The 16,395-nt window shown below is 52.3% G+C and overlaps 1 protein-coding gene across 1 annotated transcript in view; it reads right to left on the bottom strand.

Moving 5' to 3' along the window:
• Nucleotides 1-16,395, bottom strand: part of LIMK2 (LIM domain kinase 2) — a 55,864-nt gene that overhangs the window by 11,851 nt on the left and 27,618 nt on the right. Inside the window, exons 3-7 of the mRNA XM_082668103.1 lie at nucleotides 3,963-4,098; nucleotides 3,313-3,422; nucleotides 2,562-2,750; nucleotides 1,273-1,378; nucleotides 771-967 (exon numbers count right to left, since the gene is read on the bottom strand). Of these exons, the coding sequence (XP_082524229.1) occupies nucleotides 771-967; nucleotides 1,273-1,378; nucleotides 2,562-2,750; nucleotides 3,313-3,422; nucleotides 3,963-4,098 (738 nt within the window). The remainder of the gene's footprint in view (nucleotides 1-770; nucleotides 968-1,272; nucleotides 1,379-2,561; nucleotides 2,751-3,312; nucleotides 3,423-3,962; nucleotides 4,099-16,395) is intronic.

Below are 16,395 nucleotides of genomic sequence, written 5' to 3'. Positions count from 1 at the left end.
AGTATCTCTCACCTGGAATGATGGATTAGACTCTACTAGCTGACAGCACTGTTGATGGAAGTCCACCGCCTTCCATGCCTGCCTGATTTAAGCCCTGACTGGCTTAGAGCGACAGCCTAGTACCACCCCAAACAAGCAAACGGGATTTCGGATATTTTGCACATCTTTGTAGTACCCGTTTGCATTTCCCGAATTTTAAAATAATAAGTGTGTATGATTTTTAGAGCAATAAAGCCACTATGTTTATGACATTTTTTTTTTGGCCACGCCTCGCAGCTTGTGGGATCTTAGTTCACCAACCAGGGATTGAACCCGGGCCCTCAGCAGTGAAAGCTCGGAGTCCTAATCACTGGACCGCCAGGGTTCCCTGTCCCTTCTTGAAAACCTAAAACAACTTTAATTCACCTTTTGCTTTCTAGTTTTCAACGTCTTTACACTTATTAACCCTATCTGTGCCCCTTCTCCAGCCTCTGAGCCCCACGCTTCCCCCACAGGCCATGCTATCCTTTGGGGTCCAGCACTGCTGCCTCCTGTCCAGCTCAGTTCAGTGGACAGAGCCTGACCCTCTGGTTTCTAGGGAAACCTGGCAGACAGCTGGGTCCCGGCTATGAACTGTGATCCCTGAGGCGGGGGAACTGGGTCAGCACAATCCTCATAGCCCGTCCCTGGCCAGCTGGTTCCCTTCCTAACTCTGCTGGCCTCTGAGAGCCGGCTCCACCTCGTCTGAGGGCCGGCATGGGACAGCGCAGAGCCGGGGCGGGAAGTGGCACCTCAGGGAGCGTCTCCTCAGTGTCCCTTCCAGATTCTCCTTGGTGTCCAGGGGGATGAGGGTGTCCGAGTGCCTCGCATTCTGCATGTGGGGAGAGAGCCGTGCATCCAGCCGCAGCTGGTCCAGGCGCTGGGAGACGGGGTCATGTTCAATCAAGAGCTGAAGCGTCTGGCTCGTCTGGCTAATTGCATCTTCTACCTGTGGCCAAGAGCAGTGTAAGGCTGGCTCCACAGGCTGTCCCACTGCAGGCCACCCACTGTCAGCCCAGATGACCCAAGCCCAGTGTGGCCTCCAGCTGCCACTAGCCACACAGTGCCCTCTGACAGTCTGGCAGGCCATCCCTGCTGCCCTGGTAACATGCCAGGCTGACACAGGAGGTCACTAGTGGTCACAGGCTCACTGGCAAGACAAAGAGATAGACTGGGGGTAGGAAAAGGTAAAGGCCATGGCCTGGTCTCCCGGAGGGTCTGTTCCGTGTCCCACTCCCACAGGACACACTGTACCTCTTCCACTCGGAGTGTGCGGACGGGGGTCCCATTGATCTCCAGGATGCGGTCCCCAGGGTGGATGGCATTGCGGTTGTTGGGACTGATGTGCATCCGGTTGACCCTGGGCCAGACAAGAGTTGAGATGGGGTGAAGGCATCTTTAAAGTGTCTGACCAATTTCTCTTGTGCAGGGATGGCTCACCAGGCCCCAGGCCCCTACTGGCCCCCAAGGCCCAGGCCACTCACAGCGAAAGGCCACACCTTTCACAGGGTGCCCCGTCTCAGTAAAGAGCACCCCCACTCACCCAGAGGCCTAAGCCAGAAACTTGGATGGCACCCTCCCCATGTGGGGTTCCCTCACTGCCCTCCAACCCTCACCATCCTGAAGAATCCTCCATCACCATAGTGACCAACATCCCCTGCCTGGATCTTGCACCAGCCTCCTAACTGGTCTCTGCACCTCTAGGCCTGCTCCTCTCCCGTCCCACTTCCACGGCAGCCATCCTTCTAAAATGCTCACCTGGTTGTGTCACCTAGTTGCTTAAATCCCTCAATAGACCTGCTGAGTCTCCATAATCCAGGCCCTCCATGACTTAACAGACCCCCTCTGGCTAGTCCCAACCACTCAATCTACACCAGACACAGCCACAGACTCCCACCTCAGCCCTGAACACAGTTCTAGGCTTAGAGCAGACTTCACCTCACTCCCCCAACCCCAGGACCTCCCCCCTCTGCTGTGAGCACCCAGTGCCCAGCACACAGTAAGTGCACAGTCACCATCTGCAGGGTTGGCAGACACAGTGCCTCATTACTGTTATTAGGCAGACAGACTCTTCCCCCATCTGGTCGCTGGCCTGGACCTAGGATGGAGTCTTAACCTCTTTCTCCTCCTTCCTCCATTCACTCACTCAACCAACGAAACAATAATCCATGCACACCCACTATGTGCCAGGCACTGTTCCAGGCCCTGGACATGCAGCGTTGAACAAGACTAAGTTCCAGAAGGAACTCGTGAGGAGGACACATGATAAACAAACATAACCAAGGCAGATAATTTCAAAGAGCAAACATGATCTGAAACTTGACACGTGAAAGGTGAGCAATTCTGCCGTTAAGTATCTGGTGGGGAGGAACCTAGGCAGGGAGAACAGTATGTGCCAAGGCCCAGGCACGGTGACAGTACAGTGAGCCCAGGAGGAAGAGACGAGATGAAGATGTAGGGAGCTCTGCTATGACTCTGGGGTTCCGATCCCCTCAAGGCCCATCTGTGGGCTCTGCTCAAGAACCCCTGCCCCAGACACTCACTCTTTTACTTGCACGGTGGTGGCGTAGCTGGAGCAGGCACTCTCCACGGACACGGAGAAGCCCCGCCTGCCCTCGGTGGTGGCCGGCATGGAGATGTGTGTGACGGAATAGGGCAGCTGGTCCTGGACAGACTCTGTGGAGAGCCTCTCAAACATGGGTGCCAGCACCACCTCGTTGTGGCACTTCCCACTGCGGGAGGAGCAGAAAGGGGGCTGAGAACCCGCAGCCCCACCTGGAAGCCCCCACGTGGCTTCAAGTAACAATATCCATAGCCCCATGTTCACTGCCCTTGCCCGATTCCAGCTGACAAGAATAAGCAGCCTGGGTTCTCTGGGGTGGGCTGGGACTGGGGGAGAGACGGCCTGGGTTCTCTTCACTCTGCCTCTGACTCAAATTAAGCACTGGGCCTCAGCCTGACTTCTTTTATCGACAGAGGCAGTTGGACTGAGTGAGTTCTAAGGGGTCTTTGCCTTTAATGTTCTGGGATCCTTCTCCGAGAGCGCCCTCCCAGGCACTCTCTTCCTCTGGGAGGCTTGCAGGGCAGTGTGGTTATTCTCCCAGTAGGTAAGGACAGAGGGCAGAGACGTTAATCATCTTGCTCACAGCTTTCAGACCTGGTTAAGAGCATTGCTGTGATAGGAATCCAGCATGCTGATACCCCTGTAAACTTTCTGCCTAACTCACAGTGCCACTTGTCCCTCTCTCTTGGCCACTCTTGTAGGGAAGGATGGACACGGGGCCATCATCTTACCAGTAGAGGGTGGCGTGCTGCACCAGGGCGTACGCATCCCCATCCTCAATGATCACCTTGCAGCTCATACAGGCAAAGCACTCTGGGTGGTACTTGAACTCCCCGGCCACCTGTTAGCAGGTGGGGAAAAGGGTAGACAGACATGGGGAGGAAGTGAGTTGTCACTGCTGCTGGAGTGAAGGTAGGGATGGGCGAGGGACCTCCCATCAAGGATCTACAGACCCCAGTCATAATCTACCTTGGCACTCCCCTCCCTCGCGCTTCCAGAGAAAGGGTCAGATGGGTGCCTCCCTGTCATTTCGGAGACTGCAAAAAACTCTTCCGGTCTCAGCCATGAGAACAGGTTCCCAGAAGTAATCATCCCCACTAGAAAGGCTCATATTCTCCTTTAAGGCCCTCATCCCATCATACTGTGTCTCCTCCCTGCCTGCCTACCCACCCACCCCAACACTGGACTGTTAAGTCTTTGAGGGAAGGACCTTACCTGGCACTTAATGGGTACTAAAAAAAAATCTGTTAAATGAGTGAATAAATAAAGGGAGAGGCCTTGGCTGATGGGAAGACCAGAAGATGAATGGCCACGGGGAACTGGAGGTACTGACAATGGACTCTGATGACCAAGAGGGGCAGAGATGGAGGGATTCACGCACCATGACAGGTCCCGTCATCAGCAGAGAGCATCCATGGCAGAACTCCCCAAACTTCCCCCAGTAGTCCTTGTGGCAGTATAGCTTCCCATCCTTCTCGTAGTACCAGTTGGTGAGGGAATCCTGGCATTCAGAACATCTGAAAGGTAAGATGAGAACAGAAACTCTCCCGGATCCTTGGAACTAGGCTACACGGGCCGCCCCTGGCTCCCAGGTGTAAGAACAAAATGGAGGGACCTCTTTGATCCAGAGCCAGGACAAGGGAATGTTACAGTTTGCTGCTATCTTCCCAACGGAAGCCAGTCTGAGTGAACAGGACCCCAGAAACCAGCTCTGTATGACCTGCCTCCGCTGGGGGACCTCAATCTTTCTGGGTCTTGAAGCCCTTGGAGAATCTGATAGAGCCAAGAAGCCTCTCCTGGCAAAATGCGCATAGGAGGAAAATGTGCATAGAATTTAGGTATGGGGTACATGTGTATCAAGGGTTGAAGCCTACTCACGGACCCTGTTAAGAACCTCTGGTCTAGACAGCTATCTCGACAAATCAAAGAAGCCCAAAAACCCACCCATTACCAACAGCATCACTGATGTAGCATTCTTTTTTTAATTAAAAAATTTTTTTAAATTGACGTATAATTGATTTACAATGTTGTGCCAATCTCTGCAGTATAGCAAAGTGACTCAGTTATACACATATAGACATTTTTTAAAAAAATATTCTTTTCCATGATGGTTTGTCACAGGATATTGAATATAGTTCCCTGTGCTATGCAGTAGGAACCTGTTGTTTATCCATCCTATATATAACACTTTATGGTGTAGCATGCTTGAGAAAATTATGTTAAGCATAAAGAAACAGTCAGGCAAATCCAGAAAGGGGAGGTCATTCTATAAGACAACTGCTCTTTACTCTTCCAAAAAGTTAAGGCCCAGGGATTAAAAAAGCCTAGAGACACAGAAACCAAATGCAATACCTAAACCTTGTATTTGAATCTGGACTGAAAAAGAAAACAGACGAGAGTGACATTTTTGGAACAACTGAGGAAATCTGAATTTGGACTATACATTAGATTATATTGTAAAATTACTGTCAATTTTCGTAGATGTGATGATACTTTGGCTATATAGAAAAATCTGTAGAAGAAAAAATAGTAAAGTAATAATTAAGGGGAAACTTCAACTGACTTTTAAATAGTTAAGTAAAAAATAAATAAATAAAACATTGTGTGTGTGTACAGACAAATAAAGTGGCTTAAAGTTAGCAAATGATGGGGCTTCCCTGGTGGCGCAGTGGTTGAGAGTCCGCCTGCCGATGCAGGGGACACGGGTTCGTGCCCCGGTCCGGGAGGATCCCACATGCCGCGGAGCAGCTGGGCCCGTGAGCCATGGCCGCTGAGCCTGCGCGTCCGGAGCCTATGCTCCGCAACGGGAGAGGCCACTACAGTGAGAGGCCCGTGTACCGCAAAAAAAAAAAAAAAAAAAAAAAAGTTAGCAAATGATGAGTCTAGGTGATGGACACATGAGTGTTCTTTGAACTATTCTTTCAACTTTTCTATATATTTGAAAATTTTCAAAATAAAATATTGGGGGGATAAAACCAAAACCCCATCGGCGCTGTGTAATACATGCATGTTAGCCCCAGGCCTCCTTTCTGCTCCAGTCACCGTGACGTTCCACCTTTGGTCAGGCCGGGGGGGTGTTCTCGGGCCATGTCTGTACAGACATGCTCGTCCTCACGTCTGATCCTGGCGCCCAGTGCTAAGAGCCCCTCGGCCTGACAAGCCCACCCCACCTCTTTCTCCCTAGTTAACAGACTCTCTGTTCTTGTCATGGAGGCCTCACACCACCCACACTGGCTTTCCTTGCTTTCTGAGAGGCAGGGTGGAGCTGCCTCTTGGTTTGAATCCTAACCCTGCTGCTTACTAGTTATGTCATCTTGGGCAAGTGACTTCACTTCTCTGACCCAGCTTCCTTATCTGTAAAATAGACTGCTGCGAAAATAAAATAATCTGTATTAAAGTGTAGACAGTTTGGGACTTCCCTGGCAGTTCAGTGGTTGGGGTTCCATGCTTCCACTGCAGGGGGCACGGGTTCAATCCCCGGTGGGGAACTAGGATCCCGCAAGCTGCATGGTAGGGCCAAAAATAAAATTAAAAAATAAAAAAAATAAAGTATACACAGTTTCTATAAAAGGTCTAGTGCAGTAGGAACTCAGTAAGTGTTCACTGCTGTTAAAGATGGTGATGATAATGGAAGCTCACGTTATCAGCCCCTTACTGCCATCAGCTGGGTGGCTTTTGGACAACTTCTCTCAGTAGCTTTTCCTCATTGACAAAATGTGACTCACAGCATCTATTACAAAGACCCACTATGAAGACTAAATAAGTTAACGCAAGAGGAAAGCCTTTTGCAAACTATGAAGGGCAAGGCAAGTGTATTACAGTAACTTGGGAGTAAATTGGCAAGCACTGTAGATAGAAAAGATAGATATACAAGGTTTCCTACTCCGCTTTCCAAGAGCTTTATAATGAGTTGGGGAAGAGAAATTCTAATCAAAACTTGATTAACAGTGCAGGGTGAGAGGCCACGATGGGGGCTTCTGCCACCAGCCATTCCCACCTTCAGCATTTCCTACTTGTCCTTTGGATGCTGAACTTCAGGGTCCTGAGAGCTGGGTCTGGTGTGAATAGTAAGGATATGAAGTGCCCAGAATGGCTCAGTGAGGACCACAAATTACAGGAGGTAGAGGAGAAGACCCTGTTCTGGGCTTGCAGCTCCAACTCCTCTCAATGTAAAAGGCATGCTGGGGGACTTCCCTGGTGGCGGAGTGGTTAAGAATCCGCCTGCCAATGCCGGGGACATGGGTTTGATCCCTGGCCTGGAAAGATCCCACATGCCACGGAGCAACTAAGCCCGTGCGCCACAACTACTGAGCCTGCGCTCTAGAGCCTGCATGCCGCAACTACTGAAGCCTGCGCACTGCATCGACAAGTAGCCCCCCACTCGCCACAACTAGAGAAAGCTGACGCGCAGCAACGGAGACCCAACACAGCCAAAAAAAAAAAAAAAGGGCACATTGGATGAGCTCTGAATTGGGAGGAGAGACTACATGCCCTTGGAAAAGCCCCTTTCCCTCTCTGGGCTCAGTTTCCCCACCTGTAAAATGAGGGGATTAGACTTTTCCCTAGATGATTGAAGGTTCAAGTCTCAGCACCACTTTCCCCCTAAGTGGCCTAGGGCCAGCTGCTTTAACTCATTTGTGAAATGGCAACATCACCACCTACTTTCGGGGTAACAGTGAGGATTAAACTAGGTTCTGGACGGCTGTGAGGTGCCTAGCACAGGGCCAGCACCAGAAGCAGGGGCTTCCTTCCTGCTGCCACCTGCTGATGTAAAGTTTCTGGGTATCTGCTTTCCTCCTTCACTGGATAGGAACAGTGTCCCACTTACTCCTGGTAGACTCAGCACCTTGCAAAGGGCTGGCAGAGTAAGCCCTTAGCAAATGTTTCCAAAGTGAAAACGGTGGGAGTGGCAAGAACCCGCAGTCCAGGTGGGAGCACAAGAGTTCCAGGGCTCACGGTCACCAGGCCCTACCCCTCTCCTGTCTGCAGGGGAGAAAAGCTGGTGCAGACAAATTTGCACCCAACTGCAGGCCTGGGCCCTGTCACACCCTCGCAATGGTATGTGTGCCGCGGGGCACAGGAGCACCAGACACGTCCTTCTCTCCATTGCCAATATCCTGCTTTTGTTTGCTGCAAGTAGCCCTGGCCAGGCCCAGGAGAGGAGGCAGGGAGAGAAGCGAGTGCAGGCACGCAGGAGACAGCCACGCCAGCCTCCTGGGAAGAACACCTGGCCAGAGAGCAACACCACCGATGCATACATCTGTGTCAAGGAATGCCTTTGACGGGCACAGCCAGCTGCATGGCCAAAGTCAGTCACCACAGGTGTCTCTGAAGAACAGGAAGGTGAACAGCTGATAGGAGGACTGGTTGTGGGTCCCCAAGCTGCTTTGTCACACAACACAAGTGGTTCCAGGCCACCGGAGAAGTTGCCAGGGTAGACTTAGAGTCCTAGCTTAGACATTAACAGCAGCTATGGTGACCTGTTACAGGAATGCTAACCATACTCTGGGTGCTATTATGAGGTGCCTTACATGATCTCTAACCCTGACCACACCCTGCAAGGTGATAGGATTATCCCTGTTTCACAGACTAGGAAACTGAAAAGCAGGGTCAAGTCACTTCTGCGAAGTTGCCCAGTACACACATGACGGAGCTGGGATCTGAACCAATGTGCACTTGCACCTGACGATGCAGCACGTCCACTAAGCTGGGCGTCGGGGTTTGCATCTTTGAAAACACAGAGGCTGAAGCCCTGAGAGCTCGCGTTCCTTCTAGTGTTAACACTTGCTGACACTCCTCCTTAAGCCCAAGGACCCAACAGTTAAATGGCACAGCGACTCTCCTCCTCCGCTGAGTCCACAGCAGGCTGGTCCCCAGGAGACTCTGCCTTTTAAGAAAAGAATCCAAAACACACTCTGGGAAAGTAAGGTCCTACTCAAAAGAATCCCACCTCAGGTTCTCAGGGCCTATGGCCACAATATGCTCTCCCCAAAGCCAAGGCTTTTTCCCAGCTTTCAATTTTTTAAAGTTTCAAGTGAAAGTTAACATCTGTCCTGGCTGCAGGCCAGAGGGCATCCATCTCAGAGGTGGTGGGGTTGATGGTGGAGTCCAGACCTGGGGTGGAGGCATCAGCCACCACACTCTCCCGGTCAGTGAGCGGAGCTGAAACCCTCCCGCCCACACGCCTTGACCTCCAGAACTTTTCCCGAGCACTACGGAGAGCCTGGGTGGGTACAAAGTGGACCAAACCCTGATGGTCAGTTCAGTGGGCAGCTCAGATCCAAGCTGAGGCCTTTTGAGTCAGCAGGGAACACACCAGTTAAAAAAAATAATACTTAGAGTCTCACAAATAACTTTTTTCAAGATCTGGGTCCATATTCCTTCTTTGCCATTTACTATCTGTGTCACATAAAGCCAGTTACTTCATGACTCTTGAGCCTCAGTGTCCTCATTTGCACACCGGTGATGATGAGAATTAAATCACGTACAAATGCCTAGCACGAGCCTGGCCCACAGCTGGTGCCCATGAAGCGTTCACTTCCCCACCTCCGTCTTTAATTTGAGAACACCAAGGGCAAAAGGAGACAGACCCCTTGCCCTGCCATGCCCAAGCAATACGGACCTGTTTCTTGGCCCAGAACCAAATAGATTTCTGGAAATAGAGACGGTTCCCAAATGAATTATTCATCTAGCCCATTAGAAATCAATTGATTATAATCAATTCCTACCAATTAGGAAATAGTTACTGTGCATCTAGGGTGTGCAAGACCAAATAGGCAAGATGCTGGGAGAAGCCAAGTGCGATAAGACAGAGGCCTGGCCCTCAGTCACATGCAAATTCTCCAGACCAAATGTTTACAGGTAAAATTTCAACCTTATGTGGTAAAAGCAGAACACAGCCACAATTACAGTGGATTTACATAGGTTAAAGAACAAGCCCTCCCATGTCCTGGTTGAGGGCCTGGTTGGATGCTCATCCTTAGCCTCTGAATGAGCAGGAAACTGTTGGGAAGAAGCTTCTTCCAGCCCCTACCTCTGAGCTGTGACCGGGGTGGACGGGAGAGCGGGCAGGTCTCTGCCCCTGCCTGAGAGTCACCACTGGGGATGCTACGCCTCCCCCAGGCCCACGGGCTGCAGAGAGAACAGGGGCCTATAGACTCCAGTCCATCAGAGCCCAGTGTTCTACCACCACAGACCCCTTTATTACTCCTCCTTCCTGCAGACCCTGTAGACTGAAACAGGCTGTCAATTAAGCTGTAATTATTATGGATATGTTGATATCCTGTTTGAAAAAATTAACCAAACACATAATGAGCCTCTGATCAGCAAGAAATAAGTGCTGCCAGAGTGCACTGATTCAGTTCCAACCAAAAGCCAGGAAGGCTGTAATAGTTTCAAGCAATTTGTGCCGTCATGCTGCAGTTAAGAGTAGAGCCTCCGGTATTTGGAAAAAATGGAAAAGAGCTTGTGTGTCTCTGAGGAGGTACATAGGTTGCGGAGTTGGGAACTATTCACCTCATCAAGTCCTTCATTTTTCAGATGAGGAGAAAAAGAGTCCCAAGGTGGTTGCCAAATGTTACTGCTAAGCTGGGCTGGGTTAAGAACAGTTTCTCCCTTTAAACATGGGTTGCTTTAGAATACAAAGATGAACTTGTTTTCTTTAAGAGACAATGTGTAAACCAAACCCATTAGATCAATGTTGGGCATTAAACAGAAAAGCTATAAAAAGAAAAATCCTTTAAAGATGTCAGACAAAAGTCACTCCCTAATTTACCTCTTTTGTAAATTCCAATTTGAGGTGTTTTCTTACTTGGGAGGACACTTGTAACTGCATCTCACCCCCCAAGCTGGTGGCACCGGCAGCGGAAGACAGTGCCCTCTGCTGAGTGCGACCTGCCAGGCAAGGGTGCCGGGGGTACAGAAATCACATCTTTCATCCCCAGCTCCCTCTTCCCTCCCCTACGCACTGTCACGCCAGATCATGTCCCCGTGGAATTTGGTTGCGTCACTCTCCTTGCAACCAGAGCCCCAGAACTCCTGTGTGTTCAAGGCCTAGGGTCAAGGACTTAATTTGTTCCATGAATCTCGTAAGGGTCATGTTCAGGAGCCCAGGAAGTCCAGTCCCTATGCTCTGCAGAGGAGGAAACTGAGGCCCAGGGAAGCGTCAGAGGGCTGCCATGAGGACATCCTGTAGTAAAGGAGAGGGCTGATGGCAGAAGCATCTTTCTGACCAGGCAGGGACAGTGGTGACTGATGAGACTGCTACCTGGGAGAGTGGAGGGTCTGGGTGGTCCCTCCTGTGGGGCACACAGCCCCATGTGTGGCTAGCTCTTCAGAAGTGGCTTCAGGAATGTGGCCTCCCATTTGGGGGAGGGGGCAGCGGAGAGGGTCTATGGCCAGTCAGTCAGTCATTCCCGCCCCCCTCCAGCTGGCCAAACAGAGTTGGGGGGAGGGCTGTCAGGTTGCCCAGAGGGGCTGGGGCAGAAAAAGATAAAGGACAGGCAGACCTGGGTGGTTTCAGTGGCCTGGCCCTCAGAGGTCCAGGATGAGAGTTCATTATCTGCTCTAGCTCCTCAGAAGTTGTGTCTTGTCCCTGGAGATTAAAAGGGGCACATGTTCCTGCTTCTAAGGGAACGACCCCTCCCCCAAGCTGCCTATCCAGGATTAAGAGTAAGAGGGATTAATGAGGCCCTGGCTTAACCCAGTGGCTACTTCAAACACTTGGCATCTTGATTCCACATGGTACAACTCAAGATCAATTCCCACTGGCTCTGCAGAGGAGAATCTCTGCCATCCCTTCATATGCCAGGCACACTATGGGTACCCTTTTTCTGCTCGAATCTCTCTGCTTCAAGAGGAAAGCAAACCTGAGAACGATCCTGTGGGGGATACATGCAGGGGGAGGTGCAGCCTCCTGAGGATGAGAGAAGAAACTCAGGAAGACAGATGAGGCGGGCCAGAGAGACCCCACAAGTTAACTATGTTGAAACCAGTTGCCACATCTGTAAAATGGGGATACAAAACGTCTTGAGGCTGTTGAGAGATCAAAGGATAAAGTACATAGCAGGATGCCTGGAAGAGTTAGCCCTGAGGACCAGTTCCCTCCTCCCTCCCTCAAATCCAGGGGTTTCCCACCACTCTACCAGGGTCTAGTAATTCCCAGAAACCGCATGGTGTTCTGCTTTTCTGCCCAGGGCACAGCCACCTGACTATGTATCCCAGCAGCGAGTTAGGGGCAAGGGGCTGGGTTGGGGAAGCCAGACGACCAGGACCATGGGTGAGGGGGAGGCAGACCTTGGAACAACAGGCTGCTCCCAAAGAATGAAAACAAGCCCCACCCCAGCCAGGAATGGCTCCATTCAGGAGGGACCCAGAGGGCCAGAACCCCCCTGGGGAGTTTCTGTTGGAGGGGGGGTGGGGCAGAGAGCAGAGAAAGGCAGGTCAGAGGTAGAGAGGAAGTTTCCACATCTCCCTTTGAAAAGCCCCACAGAAGCTCAGGCCTGGGGACCTGGCAGGCACGAGGGCCAGCCCCACAGCTCAGGATACTCCAAAGCCAGCTGCCCCAGTCTCACTTGCCCAGGCCTTTCCCCAGCAACTGTACTCATAGGGAGCACAGGAGCCCTTAAAGGCCAGAGGCAAAGGTGCCTGCCATTAAGAGAACAAACGTGTATAATGAGAGTGCCTACCGTGGACCGGGCTGCCCACACCCAGGCCTCGCCAGCTTCCATGCTGTTTGGCAAAACCTGCCCATCCTGCTTGTTGGGACAAATTCCTGGGCAGGCGGCACAGCCTGCAGGCAGGTGAGACGTGTGAGAGCTGGAAGAACAGCACCCTAGCTGTGCTCTTCCCCTGGAAGCAGTAACACCAAGAGCAGGCCGGGTCGGCGGCACCTTTCAGAGGCTCTTCCAGGTGTGTCTGGGAAGGAAGGAGAGGCTGAGCTCCCCAGGAGCTGCCTTCTGGGCCCATCCCTCACCTCCCATTCCCAGCACATGGGGGAAGCCTTCGCCAGCCTGGTTCTGCTTGGAAGCAGCTTCCACTGGCTTCTGCCTGACACACGGTCAAAGGACAAGTGAAATCTGAGAAGCAGATTCAGGGAGGCATCTGCCCTCCCCTCAGGACAAGGGGCCCAAAGAGGAGATGGGAAGAGGACTCGGAGCCCAACTCACCGGAAGGGGTCTCTGGAGGTGAAGTAAGCCTGGACGGACAAGTAACTCCCCATCTTCTTCCCACATCAGATACACAAGCTCAGCTGCAAACCCGTCTGGGAGGGCCTCTAGCCGGCAGACGGCCACCATGACAGGCCCGGGGCTCCGGCACCGCTGGCTGTGGGCTGGCTGCCCGGCTCACCTCTCCCTCTGGAGGGGCTGGAGAGGTGTGAGCGCTCTGGGCCCCTTGCCCCCCAGCAGAGACCCGCAGGGGCTCATGGCTGGGATGCTGCCCCCCAGTTCTTGGAGGCTGGATGGCCCCTCAGGACTCGGGAGAAGCACCTCTCTGCGGAGGCTACACGCACACAAGGATTCTTGGGCAGGGGCCGGTGACTAGCCAGGAAAGAGGCGCTGCTGTCAAGTTAGCCTTCTTCTCCAGCCCCACCCCTGCCGGGGGAAGGAGGGAGGAAGGGGAGGGGCTCCGCGCGGAACGAGGTGTGTGGTTGGAGCAGCTATTAGGAAACAGACCTTGCAGGCAAGGGGTGGAGCTGAGCGGGAGGGAGGCTGCAGGCTGGCGCCGCAGACAATAACCAGGAATGGCTGGGTGTCCGTCCCTGAGCTCGGGGAAGGGCAGGGCAGGAGAGGGGGTGAGCACATCTGCCCCAAGTGTCCCCAACCTGAAGAGCCGCCCAAAGGACGGTAACTCTGCTCGGAGGTGAAGAAAAACACAGAAGACCAGCTCCAGGCCAAGCCACACCCACCCCCTAAAGCGGGGGGGGGGGGGGGCCCTCTGGCAGGAGAGGTTGGTCCAGAGACCCAGGTCCAGAGAGCTGCCCTCTGGGCTGTCTGCTCTGGGCTGGCATCTACTTGGTGCTGGCACTAGGGTCCCCATTCATTCCTTCCCTCTGCCTGGCCTGGAGACTGCCACTCCACTTCTGGGCAGAGCTGCACTGTGGATGAGGAAACAAGGCCCAGGGTGTTAACTGACGCCTGCTGTTTCTCCGTGTGGCAAGCACCTGTATGACACTGTCTTATTTCTCTGACATGGGAGTTATCTCCATGGTATACACAAAGAAAGTGAGGTACAGAGAGATTAGGTAACTTACCCGAGGCCAAAAAACTAGTCAGTGGCAGGGCTGGGATTTAAATGCAGACTCATGTGACTCTAGAGCTGAAGGTCTCAGCCCTGAGCTTCATTCTGCCTCTTCAAGGGGAAAGATCTCTTTCAAAGCCCTCCTCCAAGTAAGAGGAGCACAGAGCCTGTATCCCAGGTCACCTGTCCCCTCTCTCTTTCTTTCTTTCTTTCATTCATTCATTCCTAGAATGCCAGCCATCGGCCTCAGCAGGCAGTGGTGCTTCTTCCACGGTGACCATGGTAACCAGGCTTCTCAAACTGAAAAACAGGGCACGATGGAGGACAAGGCCCATGGTGTCTGTGGGGATGATTGGCCAGGTATCTGGAGTGGGGCCTGCCTGAAGAGCCCCAGCTGCAGGACTGACCAAACGAGGGCCCACCACTGGGAGAGCCCGCAGAAGACGTAGGCACGTCCAGAACTCATTGCTGGACTTGAGGGAGCGACACCAGCTCCTTCCCACCAGGCACACACTCCTCTCCACTGAAGTCACCCTGTCACTATGACAGGAAAGCCTGTGGCGAAGGTGGTGGCTGTGTGTCAAGGGAGGCTTTTCCCATTCCTCTACTGACTGGGCACAGGGATAACGAGTGTGATAAGAGAGGGTGTTTGCACCCTGTTATAAGCTGGCATTTATCGAGCACTTAGGACGTTCCAGGCCCTGTGTTAAGTGCTCTGCATCTGTTATCTATCATACTTAAATGGCCAATCTACAGGGTAGATGTTATCACCCCCACTTAACAGATGATGGAACTGAGGTTTTGAATGGTTGTGTCACTAGCCTGAAGACAAACAGCTGGTAAGTGGGGGAGCTGGGTTTCAAATCCAGTAAGAGCCGGGGTTGGGACACTTTTTCTGTAAAGGGCCAGACAGCAAACATTTTAGGCTTTGCAGGCCTACATGAATACAGACTCTGTCACTGCAGCACGAAAGTGGCCATATATAAAATGTAAACAAACGGATGTGGCTCTGTTCCAATAAAACTTTATTTATGGACACTGAAATTTGAATTTCATGTTACTTTCATGTGCCACAAAGTATTCTTTTGCTTTCCCCCCTCAACCACTTAAAAATGTAAAAATCACAGGCCATACAAAAACAGGCGGTGGGCTAGTCTGCTGACCACTGCTCCACAGGCAGCACACTCAACCACACCGTTTCCAGCCTCTAATCATGAAGACCAGCCTTTGGCATTATTGCAGAACTCAGCCACGTCCATCTCCTGCCACACAGACCCCACACTCCAGCCCCAGAGGCAGCCAGCAGGCAGTGAGCACTGGACGAGGTCTCACCCTCACTTACCCTGTCCCAAGCCCTACATGCAGCACTTACAAGCATAAGTGAATTTTAACCCACACCAGCTGGCAGTCCTGTGATCGCCCCCTTTTTACAGAGGAAGGAACAGAGGTACAGAGAGTTTAAATCCCTTGCCTGAGGGCACCCAGTTGTACACGTGAGAGGTGAAGCCAGGATTTGAACCCAGGCTGTCGAACTTGAGCTCTACCATTGCTATATTGGAGCCCAGCCTGGGCCCGCAGCCAGACTGTCTGGGTTTGAGTACGACAAGGCACTGCACATAAGCCCTTGGCACAGAGTCTGGAACACATTAAGGGTTGATAAATGTTAGCTGCTAATATCATTAAGACTATTGTTACTACCACTATGGGCTAGCTATGTGGGCTTCAGCAAGTTGCTGCCCCTGTCTCAGCCTTGGTGAGGTCTCTAAATAGCTGCCAGCTTCAATGTTTTTCAGCCCTATGAGGTTGCAGAGGGCTCCTTGTTTTCCTTGGGTCTCAAGTTGAGTTTAAGCCTCTTGAGCTGGCCCTGAGGGGATCAGGATCCTTGCCTGGGGGCCACACAAGAGCCACAGAGGAGGTGGGGCAGAGTGGAAGGGTGGGGGGAACAACACACAGTATACCGAAAGGCCGGCCCAGATGAGAGCTGGGAGCTCTCTTTCTTCCAGTGACAGAGCCAACTATTTCTCACCAAAAATCTATTATGTTCCCCTGTAATTCGATCAGGCAAGAAGGGGGCCCCAAATTAAGTCTGGAACTAGCAAATTATCTTCTAATTGCACCCTCTGATTTCCATCTGATGAACAGAGTGCGGATGGAAGAAAATGCAAGCCACAAAGAGACGGGGCCAGGGAGCCCATGAGCATAACTCCTCTTGACATTTCACACAGCTCTGCTGTTCCAGCGGCGGCGGGTGCAGTGAGTCGGTGTCTAGGAATGCGAGCAGGAGGCTGCAGGCGCTCTCCATCCCCCCTACTCCCCTCACAAAGGACTCAGTGGGTGGGTGGGTGTGTGGGGAACTAGTGTAAGGACCTCTCAATGCCATAAAACTGCCTCCCCCTGGAAGAGGTGTGGCTGCCTCCCCCAGTGCTGACCTGAAGCGGAGGCCCCTCCAAGGTGGAGTCCACTAGACCCCTATAAATCCAGACTGCAGGAGGAACAATGAAGGACGCGAAACCACCAGACGTGAGAAGCCGCTGGCTGATGAGACCCAAGCATGTGGCTTCTCAGGGCCAACTTCA

This window comes from Grampus griseus, assembly GCF_964374135.1.
Source record: "Grampus griseus genome assembly, chromosome: 12".
Classification (NCBI taxonomy): Eukaryota; Metazoa; Chordata; class Mammalia; order Artiodactyla; family Delphinidae; genus Grampus; species Grampus griseus.
This window is presented reverse-complemented; position numbering and strand designations above follow the sequence as displayed.